This window comes from Salvelinus namaycush, chromosome 4 (genome assembly GCF_016432855.1).
Source record: "Salvelinus namaycush isolate Seneca chromosome 4, SaNama_1.0, whole genome shotgun sequence".
NCBI lineage: Eukaryota > Metazoa > Chordata > Actinopteri > Salmoniformes > Salmonidae > Salvelinus > Salvelinus namaycush.
Genome location: NC_052310.1, coordinates 47,617,087 through 47,628,190, shown reverse-complemented (window position 1 = coordinate 47,628,190; position 11,104 = coordinate 47,617,087). Strand labels below are relative to the sequence as shown.

General features: G+C 41.9%; 1 protein-coding gene across 1 annotated transcript in view; it reads right to left on the bottom strand.

Moving 5' to 3' along the window:
* Positions 1-1,283: 1,283 nt before the first annotated feature.
* The window catches only part of LOC120045642 (serine protease HTRA1A-like), a 30,310-nt gene continuing 20,489 nt past the window's right edge, over positions 1,284-11,104 (bottom strand). The window contains exons 5-10 of the mRNA XM_038990558.1: positions 9,004-9,198; positions 8,891-8,923; positions 8,541-8,655; positions 3,268-3,325; positions 2,928-3,023; positions 1,284-1,765 (exon numbers count right to left, since the gene is read on the bottom strand). Of these exons, the coding sequence (XP_038846486.1) occupies positions 1,597-1,765; positions 2,928-3,023; positions 3,268-3,325; positions 8,541-8,655; positions 8,891-8,923; positions 9,004-9,198 (666 nt within the window). The 3' untranslated portion in view covers positions 1,284-1,596. The remainder of the gene's footprint in view (positions 1,766-2,927; positions 3,024-3,267; positions 3,326-8,540; positions 8,656-8,890; positions 8,924-9,003; positions 9,199-11,104) is intronic.

Genomic DNA, 11,104 nt, shown 5'->3' with positions numbered 1-11,104 from the left:
AAGATTAAAATCCTGAGCCTCACCCTCTGCACTGTCTCCTCTAGGTTTGATCAAGTGGTCTTGATCATATTATTCATCAACTGAACTCCAGCATTTTTGGGATAATATAGGGCAATTTTTTCACCTTAATTTATTCAACATAAAAAAATATGAATATTCATTTCTCAAGTCTTATTTTTTGACATTGTTTGGAACAATATACTCAAACATCAAATTTCCAGAGTGGGCTCTCTGGTACTTTTAATAATATTACAAATTTTACACATAGAATGTACATTACAGGTCATTAACCAATCACAGTCCTCTTTTAGGATTGCACATTCTGAAAATCACCAGCAGAGGGAGTTCTCTTTGAATCCATTTTATGAGCACCATTCATTCACTCTATTGGTGCTCATAAAATTTAGCAGAGCTTCAGAATTAGCAGAGAGCCCACTCTGTGAATTGGATGTACTTGTAGAGTATATTGTTCCAAACAGTAAGTCTTAAAATGAACTAAATCTAAATCTACTTTTGAGATATTAATATTTTTAATGTTGAATAAATCAATGGGAAATGTTTTAGTTCAGAATCTAGACATACTCCATATGTTACAACACACTATAAGGAGTATAATGACACTAAGATGTTGTCTGTATCATTTACGGTGTGTTCATGTGAGTGTCTCATCTGTAGGACCTTGTCTGGATCACGTGTATGGACCATTATCCTCTCTGTGAGGTCAGCCTACAGAGCCCCTAGCCCAACTGCCACAGCAGGCCAGTATCAAACCCTTATGGAGGCAGTAAAACTAAATAAAAAACAGCCCCACATCAATTTTATGTCCTCCTTGTGAGTGTGTGTGTGTGTGAGTATGTGTGTCATGGCTAAGCTCATACACATGCAAAGAAAATATTGTAAATCTAATCTCAGTCAGGGAGCAGTCCATCACAGTGTGTGTGTGTGTGTGTCTGTATGTTTGCGTGTGTGTGTGTGTGTGTGTGTGTGTGCGTGTGCGTGTGAGTGAGTGAGAGAGAGAAAGAGAGCGATACAGAAAGAGAGGTGGGGAGAGAAAATGCTTGAAAAAGATTGTGATACGTGAGCTCTTCAGATTGATCCTTTCATCTCCAACATCAAAGTTACCATCATAAAACACTTAAGACTTTATTCTCTTCTCTGTAAATGTCATCGACAAATACACCATAAAACTACAGTACTTAGAATAGGAATTTAGAAAAAAATAATTGCACAACTCGCTCAGAGCTGCTCTCTACATTGTTTTACATTGCCATGGTGGGCCTCCATCTGAACAATCAGTCAGTATAAAAAAACACAGAATTAACAAGTCAAAACAGGTCAACTAGCTAGTGTTTAACAGTAAACAGTAGTAGAAGCGTACAATAATAAAAGTGTAATACACATGGATGAGGAAGTACAACTCTGCTGAGATGCTCTATACAATCGTTCCTTTTCAAGGCGAAGTCTTAACCTGATCAGGTGCATGGTGCCACAAAGCCCTAAAGGCCACAGATTCTCCATGGAGCGCGATTAAACACACGTCCATATAAGGTCCATTAGTGATGCTAATGAGCATCAGCTCATCGGTGGGGCTGGGGGTCAGGGGTCGATCTCCATGGGAACGATGGTGATGATGACATCCTCGTTACTACGGCGCACCACCACCTGCAGCGTGACGTCCTTCTTGATGATGGTGCTGACGTCGGTTGCAGAGGAAATCCGCTGGCCGTTGATAGAGATGATGACATCATGGTCCTTCAGACCGCCACTAAGAGAGGAGGAACACAACAGAATGAGAACTACAGCAACAAACATGCTGGATAGAATGGTTAGCTATAATAATAAGATTGTTATTTCAAGGTATAGTTTCATGATTGCTCTTTATTGTATCTACATTCAGCTAGGAATGGATTCCATTGGCCGGGTTGCCTTTATATTTCTTGTTAGAAGGTTAATATAGTTCATACATTAATTGATGCCTTCATTTGTAGTGCAGGACAAATGTGTTAGAATGAACTGAAATTAATTGCGGCAGGTAGCCAAGCAGTTAAGAGCGTTTGGCCAGTAACCGTAAAGGTCGCTGGTTCGAATCCCCGAGCCGACTAGGCGGAAAAAATTGGCCGATGTGCCCTTGAGCAAGGCACTTAACCCTAATTGTTCCTGTAATTGTTCCTCTGGATAAGATTCTGCTAAATGACAACATATATGTATCCTTCATCCGAACCACAATAATTAGTCAGGGGAAAGTGCTTTGTGCAACACTCCCACAGACCAAACACACCCAGAATAGAAATCTAGTAAAACTAAATTACACAAAGACTGGAGTGGTTCCCAGAAGTGATATCAAAGCCTCCACTTTCACACAACTACTCTCCCACCATCACTGATAATACTTCCACATTCCCCTCACTGTACTCAGGCAAACAAGACTAACACTTACACCACCAATGAGACACAGAAGGCCTAATATAAGAACTAGGGCAGGGTGAGAGGGACCAGGAAAACCACAGCAAACCCCTTGCTACTTGAGGGATGAATGGAATAGCTGACCTCAGCGTCTCTCCAACCACAACCCTTCTCTGGTAGAACTGTGGTCACCAGAGCTGATCACACTAAATGTGCTGCTGAGGATGTGGGAGGGGAGGATTTTTGAGTGGGTGAACAAGCAATGTTTTACTAAGGGGGGTTGTGTGTGCAAGTGAAAACTGGAGAGAGAGAGTGTGTGTGAATGTAAGTGGGTTTTTGTGGGGAGAGTTGGGCGTTGATTGTCTATATACATTTGAAACGTGTACAAACAGTGGAAAGAGCCAAAGACAATACCCCTGAGCACATAAAAAGTCTGACAAATTGTCCTCACACTCATAAGAAACTCACATTATTGGTGAGATGGAGTATGTTTGTACTTTCTTTCCCTGTTAGTTTGTACTTACGCTGCGGCTGGTGTTTTGGAGATGACCTCCATGACGTACGCTCCAGAGGTGATATCAGGGAAGTCTCTGTGTCGCACCTTTAGCTCCTTGGTCAACCTAGAGAGTGAAGGGGAAGAAATGAAGTAACCCATTAGGAAAAAGTGCTTAGTTGTCTGTATCCAACTGAAATGCAGTTCACCAGGCCCAGTTCAAATACGTTATTTTTGACAGCTTTGGATAACTACATTCTCCAGTTTAGTGCACACTTTCAAGTCTTTCATCGTATTTATCAGGAGTTGACAAAAGAAAACGTCCCATCCTTTTCATTACAAATATGACCAGTTAATGAGGATTTACTTACGCTGGAGTGAGTGTCATCATCCTCACGCCAATGTATCTCTTCTTTGCCCCAGCTCTTCCTAAGGAAACACATTAAGAAGAAAAAAATCAGGAAGAGGGCAGCTGTTTAATTATATGCAAAAGGGGTTTGCTTTTGACTTGAAGAATATCTGGGTGATTCTGAGGCTGAGTCAAATCAAATGTTATTTGTCACATGCTTTGTAAACAACAGGTGTGGACTAACAGTGAAATGTTTACTTCTGGGCCCTTTCCAACAATGCAGAGAGAAAGAAAATAGAGAAATAATAGAAAAGAAAAACACGTCATACTAAAAGTAACAATAGATACACAATCAGTAATGATAACTTGGCTATATACAAGGGGTACCAGTACCGAGTCGATTTGCAGGGGTACGAGGTAATTGAGGTAGATATGTACATATAACTAGGAATAAAGTGACAGATAATAAACAGTAGCAGCAGTGTATGTGATGAGTCAAAAACGTTGGTGCAAAAAGGGCCAATGCAGATAGCCCGTGTAGCTATTTGGTAAACTGCTTAACTAACTATTTAGCAGTCTGATGACTTGGGAGTAGAAGCTGTTCAAGGCCCTGTTGGTTCCAGACTTGGTGCATCAGTACCACTTGCCGTGCGGTAGCAGAGAGAACAGTCTATGACTTGGGTGGCTGGAGTCTGAACATTTTTAGGGCCTTCCTCTGACACCGTCTGGTATATATAGGTCCTGGATGGCAGGGAGCTCGGCCCCAGTGATGTACAAGCAGTTGCCATACCTCCCTATAGGCTGTCTCATCGTTGTCGGTGATCAGGCCTACTGTACCACCGTCGTGTCGTCTGCAAACTTAATGATGGTGTTGGCGTGGCCACCCACGACTGCGTGTGTGGCCACGCAGTCGTGGGTGAACAAGGAGTACAGGAGGGACTATGCATGCACCCCTGAGGGGCCCCCGTGTTGAGGGTCAGCGTGGCAGATGTGTTGTTGCCTACCCTCACCACCTGGTGGCGTCCCGTCAGGAAGTCCAGGATCCAGTTGCAGAGGGAGGTGTTCAGTCCCAGGGTCCTTAGTGATGAGCTAGGAGGGCACTATGATGTTGAAAACTAGAGCTGTAATAAATGAACAGCATTCTCACATCCGTGTTCCTTTTGTCCAAGTGAGAAATGGCTGTGTGGAGCAGTGTCGTCATTAGGCCTGGACTGCTGGGGCTTCAGCCCCAGATGTTTTTGGTCCAATCACCAATTTCTTTTTTCCACATTTCAGTCTGATATGAGTTTCTATAACTACACATCACTTGTGAGATGCAGTATACTGGCATTTTTTTATGACAAAAATAAACAATACAATATACTGCACTAGGCAATAGAAGGCACTGCAATAAGCCTTTTGTGTCACAGTGCCTGCTGTGATTGGTCAAGATTTCACAACACAGTGGGCTGCTCATGTCCCTTGACCCCTTGCCCACCCGTACAGCCCTGGTTAGATGTCAATGTCATCACTCAGCAAAATGCATGTCACTCAGAGTTTTCAGCATAGCACAGAACGAATATGGATATTTTGAACTTCTTCCCGAAAGAGAGGCAAAAAAGGTGAGCCGGTTGAAATCAGCAATGAATGAGGTGGAGCGTACAGAACAGCCAGACCGTCAAACTGCAGCTAAGCAACAGCAGATTTAGCCACATGTTTGTGCAGGGTTGGTGGTAGCTAACTAGCTAGTCTCCTTTAGCGTAAGTGCTGGCTAATGCTAATAAGCTAGCGTTAGCGCTCAGCATCCTAAAGCTATTGGATGTCATTTAGAGTTATTTAACAGTATATTTAGTGAATGGGCAAGCAAAGGATGTCGATATAAGTCGTATTAGGACAAGTGTTTATTTACTGCGAGTGTATTTGATGGGTTTCGTATCTGTAGCTAGCTTGGCTGGCTAGCCACTTCGGTAGCTACTGGCTGGCTAGCTAGCGGAGACCGAAGAGATGAGAGAAAATTTTTCTGACTGAAGCACATACAGTATCTGTGGACTGAAGCTCAACTTTACTACAACATTATATTTAACCTTTTATTGCAGTGGGCTAAATCAGGGTCGCACAGTGTTTCTTGGTAGTCTTAAACTAATCTACTTTGAAACAAAAGTATATACCTCACACACATGGTTATAGGATTCAAAAAAGAAGATATAGAATTTAAATGTATTCAATTTTGAGTTTGCATCCTAATATTACACTTTATACACATAGCAGAAGAATGAAATATAACAAAACCATTTGACATAGAAACACCGGATTTTGGGCTGTTAAAAAATATATATGTTTATTAATTATGAAGTTATGAAAAATATTAATAACATCCCACTCATGAGGCCACTAGAGGGCACTTTGGTTATTCGACTGCAGGAAAGACTACCCATGTTGAAAATGAGCAATGTTGAGTTGGTAGAACTGACAAAATTAAATGAATCACAGAGGTCTTATAACCTATTCCATTCTAAAGGTAAACATGCTTGGCTCATGTCTGTTATTTCCATATAGGCTATGTAACTATTTGTAAAAAAAAAAAAAAAAAAAAATGCCCATTATTAAATTGGTGAAATTATTTCATTTAGCTTTTATTTGTATTACTTTTTTTATTCATTTAGCCACTTACTTTTTCTATTGTTGCTGCATTGCCGAGAGGTTAACCTGCAAGAAAGCATTGTACTCCACATGTATGTGACAAAAAAACTAACTTGAACTTGAAAGGGAAAGAGGAGGGCAGCCAGAAAGAGAGGGGGAAAGATGACCAGCTTTGTGGTTAGATTGTAGGTGAACAAAACATTGAAAATACATAGGCCCTTAAGTTGTGTCCTCAAATGTTACGCAATCTACTAAAAATCTTACATTAGCTAGTAGAACTGACAAGGTCTTATAACTTATTCCATTCTACAGGTATTTTTTGGGGCACATGTCTCTTTATATTCATATACCGTAGGGCAGGGATGGGCAACTTTGATGGTGGTGGGGCCACAAAAAAATCATATGGGGCTACAGTTGCTCGCGGGTCTGCATACCCACATTGGAGTTCTTTGTGCAGTTATGAAGACACTTGAATTTTTCTTTACAGTTGAGTTCCACTGGTCCTGTCAGTATACAGTAACCTTAAAGACAACTGCCCCTATAAACCAACTTCTCATTTAAAAAACAGCTTATGTGGCATTGATATGAGTCAGAAACATTTATTCTAATGTCAAAATTGACTAAAAACTGTAAATAGGATAATTTTGGGAATAAAGTCAGTCTCATCCAAAACAGAGTTTTGTGAGACTTGTGGTCGTGACTGCATAAATGATGGTTGGGTTTGTTTCAATCCCTCCTACATGCCCACAGCTGGCAGCACACAAGTAATCATCGATTCGGAGTGCAGCTGCACGCGGCCTAATCTTAATGCCTGTGGTAAATTTGGGTTGACTTTGGATATCCCTATGGGGCTAGTTAGGGACAATCGGTTAATTACAAAATGTAATGGGACAACATGTTAAAATTCCAATAGCTCCAAATATCAATTGCTTAAAAACCTCAAACCAACTATACATTTCAGAAATGCATACATAAATATGGAAATGAGAAAAAATGAAAAGGTGTGCAACATGAAAATATTGTCTCATTTACATTGTCATTTATTGATGGTCCCTAACTTGCCTGAGAGATAGGCTATCCAAATTCAATCAAGTTGTACACCAGCCGGCTGAAGCTAATTGGCAAAATAATTTGGCTAACTCTTCCCACCAGTGAACACACACAGGAGACACCCACATCAAACCACACCCTGAAACCAATTCACATTTGAATTCAGTCATGGACGCTAGCATTTCTTAATAAACAAAATCTATAATGCAATCACCCTTTAAAACTAACTAATGACATGCTACACCTCTACCGTGAGACCTTTCTGATGAGGCAGACAAGAAAAAAAAGCAATGTAAAGAAAGCGATGTAGAGAGGCAGAGGAGGGGTGAGCACACAGTATCACTTAAAGCCACTCTATGGATTCTAATTACGACACAGTTTGTGTGTGTGTGTGTCTCTCTCTCAGTTTGTTTGAAGTTGTTGAGTGGTTTTTGGCAATACACTGTAGATGTATGTGTTCCAGAGTAGAGAGTGTTCCAGAGTAGAGACCCCCACAGTAGCAACTGTAATTGAGTACTGGCAGTGTCTGCTGTGGCAGGTAGGAAGGTACAATTTACCTGAACATTTCCTGAACTCTCAATGTTCTAATCTCTCAGTGTTCGTGTCAAAATGCGCCAAATTCATGCATTTAGCTGTTGAAATTCCTTTCTTTGGGGGCCAGGGAAGAATGCCCCTGGACGCCCCTAGTGGCTTTGGGCTAAGCCCCGAATGTCTTCAAATCCAAGAAATGCCCCTGGTGTACAGTGCAATAGAGATTGGTGATCTGTGGATCTTTTTTTGCAAATTGGATTGGGTCCAGGGTGTCTGGGATGATGGTGTTGATGTGAGCCATGGGATATGCTTAGTTATAATGGGGTCTGAATCAAAATGTCTGTAAGTGTTTATGGTTATCCTCAAAACATGGCTAACATGCTGACCAGACCGGACACGTCGCGTGCGCGAGCATCGCAAAATAAATTTAGAAATCCATGTTATTCAATAATTGCTCGCAAGCGCCAACGAGCGTCTGCGATGCCAAGGGCTAAAATAGAGCTCCTTTCTATTTCTGACGCAGATCGCGCTGAAAGTCCTGCCTCTCCCATCTCCTCATTGGTTTATAGAAGCAGGTCCCCACGTGCCATCTCCTCATTGGTTATACCCACGTGGGTGATTGAAAGACAATGTTTTGCCGGTTGTCGTGGCAATACTATGAAAGTGTAAATGCCAATCACCATATAAATTCAAATATGAAAAAGCTTGGAAGGAGGAGAGATGACTAGAAACGATTCGGTTGGCCTTGTGCATTTCAGGTAAAATAACAACTCAATGTTTATATCCCAGTACAAATTAGCTAGCAACAGCAAGCTAGCTAAATAGGACAAATTAGCTTGCAAGTGCAACTAGCTAAATTGCCATACATGTTTAATGCTTTTCGAGCTGTCCCCAAATTAATGTCATTGGTTCAGAGTTTGTTTTGATATTTTAACCTGCGTGTCGTGATCGCGTTTGGTGTAGGGGGACAAAATACATTTATGCACGATGGCGCATGCGCGCAGCCAGTTTAGGTTCCGTGTAAACAGGACCATACACTAGGGGGACATATTTAGATGTTACACCCAGGATGATTATAGGGATACAACGTCCTACCTCGGAACTGTCTGACGTAGGATTCAGTCAGGAACTCTCTGATCTTATCGGAGGGAATGGCGAAAGAAATACCAGCTGTCACTTTCAGGGTGTTGATCCCGATCACCTCACCATCCTACAATAATACCGTCAATAATGAAGTCAATAATACAATCATCCAACAACAATATACAATAGTCAATTTAGTGTCTGAAAACCACACATAGTGACACACTAATAACACTCTAACACAATCACACATTTGCATACAGTTTCAAACTACAATGTGCCATCATGCAGACACAGTGTCTGCCTTCTATTAGACATGTAGAACTACTGTTTAACTGTCAATAAACAAAGAGTATTCTCACCAGATTCACCAGAGGGCCTCCTGAATTACCATACTGTCAACAAAAAAAGGACATCACTTCAGTTCTCAGTTCACAATCCTTTGGGATGTGTGTGCATGTGTTCACAGACTCACATTGATAATAGCGTCTGTCTGAATGTATTCCATTTCAGAGTTGCGTAGGCCCAACTCCTTGCCCCCTCGTTGGGTTGTGCTGACTATTCCTGTGGTAACTGTGTTCTGGAGTGAGAAGGGGCTTCCGATGGCCACCACAAACTCCCCAGGCCTCAGGTCTGACGAAAGCCCCAACATCAGCACAGGAAGCTTGATCTGTAGGGGGACAAGTTAGGGAGGGCGTATTTATTTATAGCATTAATATTTACAGTGAAGCTAAAGTCCTTCAAGCACAATTCCATAGACCCTTCCAATTCTTCTCACTGTATGGTCAGTCCACCCCCTCAACAGTGCATCTATTTTATAAGTGACCACTGGCCAGTACCTCATGAAACAGTAGAAACCCATTTATGTTAAACTCAGGAACCACAGACTCCATGGCTAGGCAACCATGACAAGCCAGAGACAGTGCCTAGACAGACAGAAAGACAGACAGAGGGTATATTTATCCAGCCACAGTTTCTCTCTGCATGAAATAATTTCCATTCTGTCCAGTCATAGCCAATGAGTGTATGGTCCTAGCCGAAGCGTTACTACATCATGTTGAGCCGATAGTGCCCACCATGAATTCCCTGACAACAGCACCATATTGAGACCTTTCCCATTTGGTCCCTGTATCCATTTTGTTTACCCTGGGTTATAAATAGAGTCACAGTGTGGGAAGCTAAGGTAACTGAGACTGACTGGCCAACAAGCCAAAGATCTACACAGCCAAAAGTCTCTGTATGCAAACACCAAAACACGCCCTGTAGTCAACTACCCAGGCATATTCATATTGCCATCATGAAATATGATAACACTACATTTCCCTTTCCAATATAGTGTATACACTAGGTTATTACATGTTGATTGGCATCCCTACACAACATTAGAGCCACATTTTACTGCTGACCGTTGCCTACAATAGCTGAATAGGTCTACAAATAGTATTAATCCATAAAAATGGAATGTCAATAATAAGACGCCATTTTAGCTTGCGGGAACTCAATGTGAACTTGGCCCCTGAGTTGTGCGTAAGTATTAATAGAAGATGACAGTGAGAAGATGAGAGTGTGTAACTGAGGGGAACTTTTCACATCCCCCAATCCCACCTTCTCTTCCTCCCCCCTGTCATTCCCTTCATCCAGACATGACACCAGAATAGCAGTCTGAACTGCTATTCAGTCTGTGACTCCCCACCCTCACACTCACTCTCACATACACACACACGAACAAACACACACGTTTGTTTTAATATCCTTGTGGGGACCAAACAATTGATTCCCATTCAAAATCCTATTTTGCCTAAACCTAACCCTAACCTTTAACATAACCCTAAGCTTAACCTCAAACCCTAAACCGAACCATAATTCGAACCCTTACCCTAATTGTAACCCTAAACCTAACCCCTAAACCTAAAATAGCATTTTTCCTTGTGGGAACCGGCGAAATGTCCCCACTTGTCTGAATTTTCCTTGTTTTGTTATCCTTGTGAGGAAATACACACACACACCACCCCTACCCTGACCTGACCAGGGTGAGGGGATAACCAGATGGAGGTAAAAAAGCCCCCGGTGGCAAGAGGAAGTCAGGTGAGTCTTAGTCACTGAGACAGTCAGGACTGGTTGTCCGCCAGCCGCTTGCTGTGGTGATAGTGGTAATAACAGCGTGATTGTTATACAATCGACTGGTGCTTATTGAAATGTCTCAGCCCAGTGAATGAAACACACATGTACATATCCATCTGCTTACGCACAATGCTGCCACTGTCTTGAGGGCGGTACAGTCATGCTTACACACATTCACTCATAAACTGAATGCCTAGACTAGCTGATATGAGCCCTTTGAGGGTGGGAGTGTCTGTGTGTGAATAGGCATAAAGGAAACATTAAATGCAGTGACTCTTCATGTGTGAGGACTGTTAGTCTAGCTATCACCTACTAACCACTTGCAGCTACTTTTTGTCCTTGTGGATTCCGTGTCGTATACTTTATATGTCATTTTGGTGGTTCTGACTTTCTCTTGACCATAAGTGACTCACCAGGTTATTTTGAACCATGGGCTGGTCTTAATGCCTTAACAC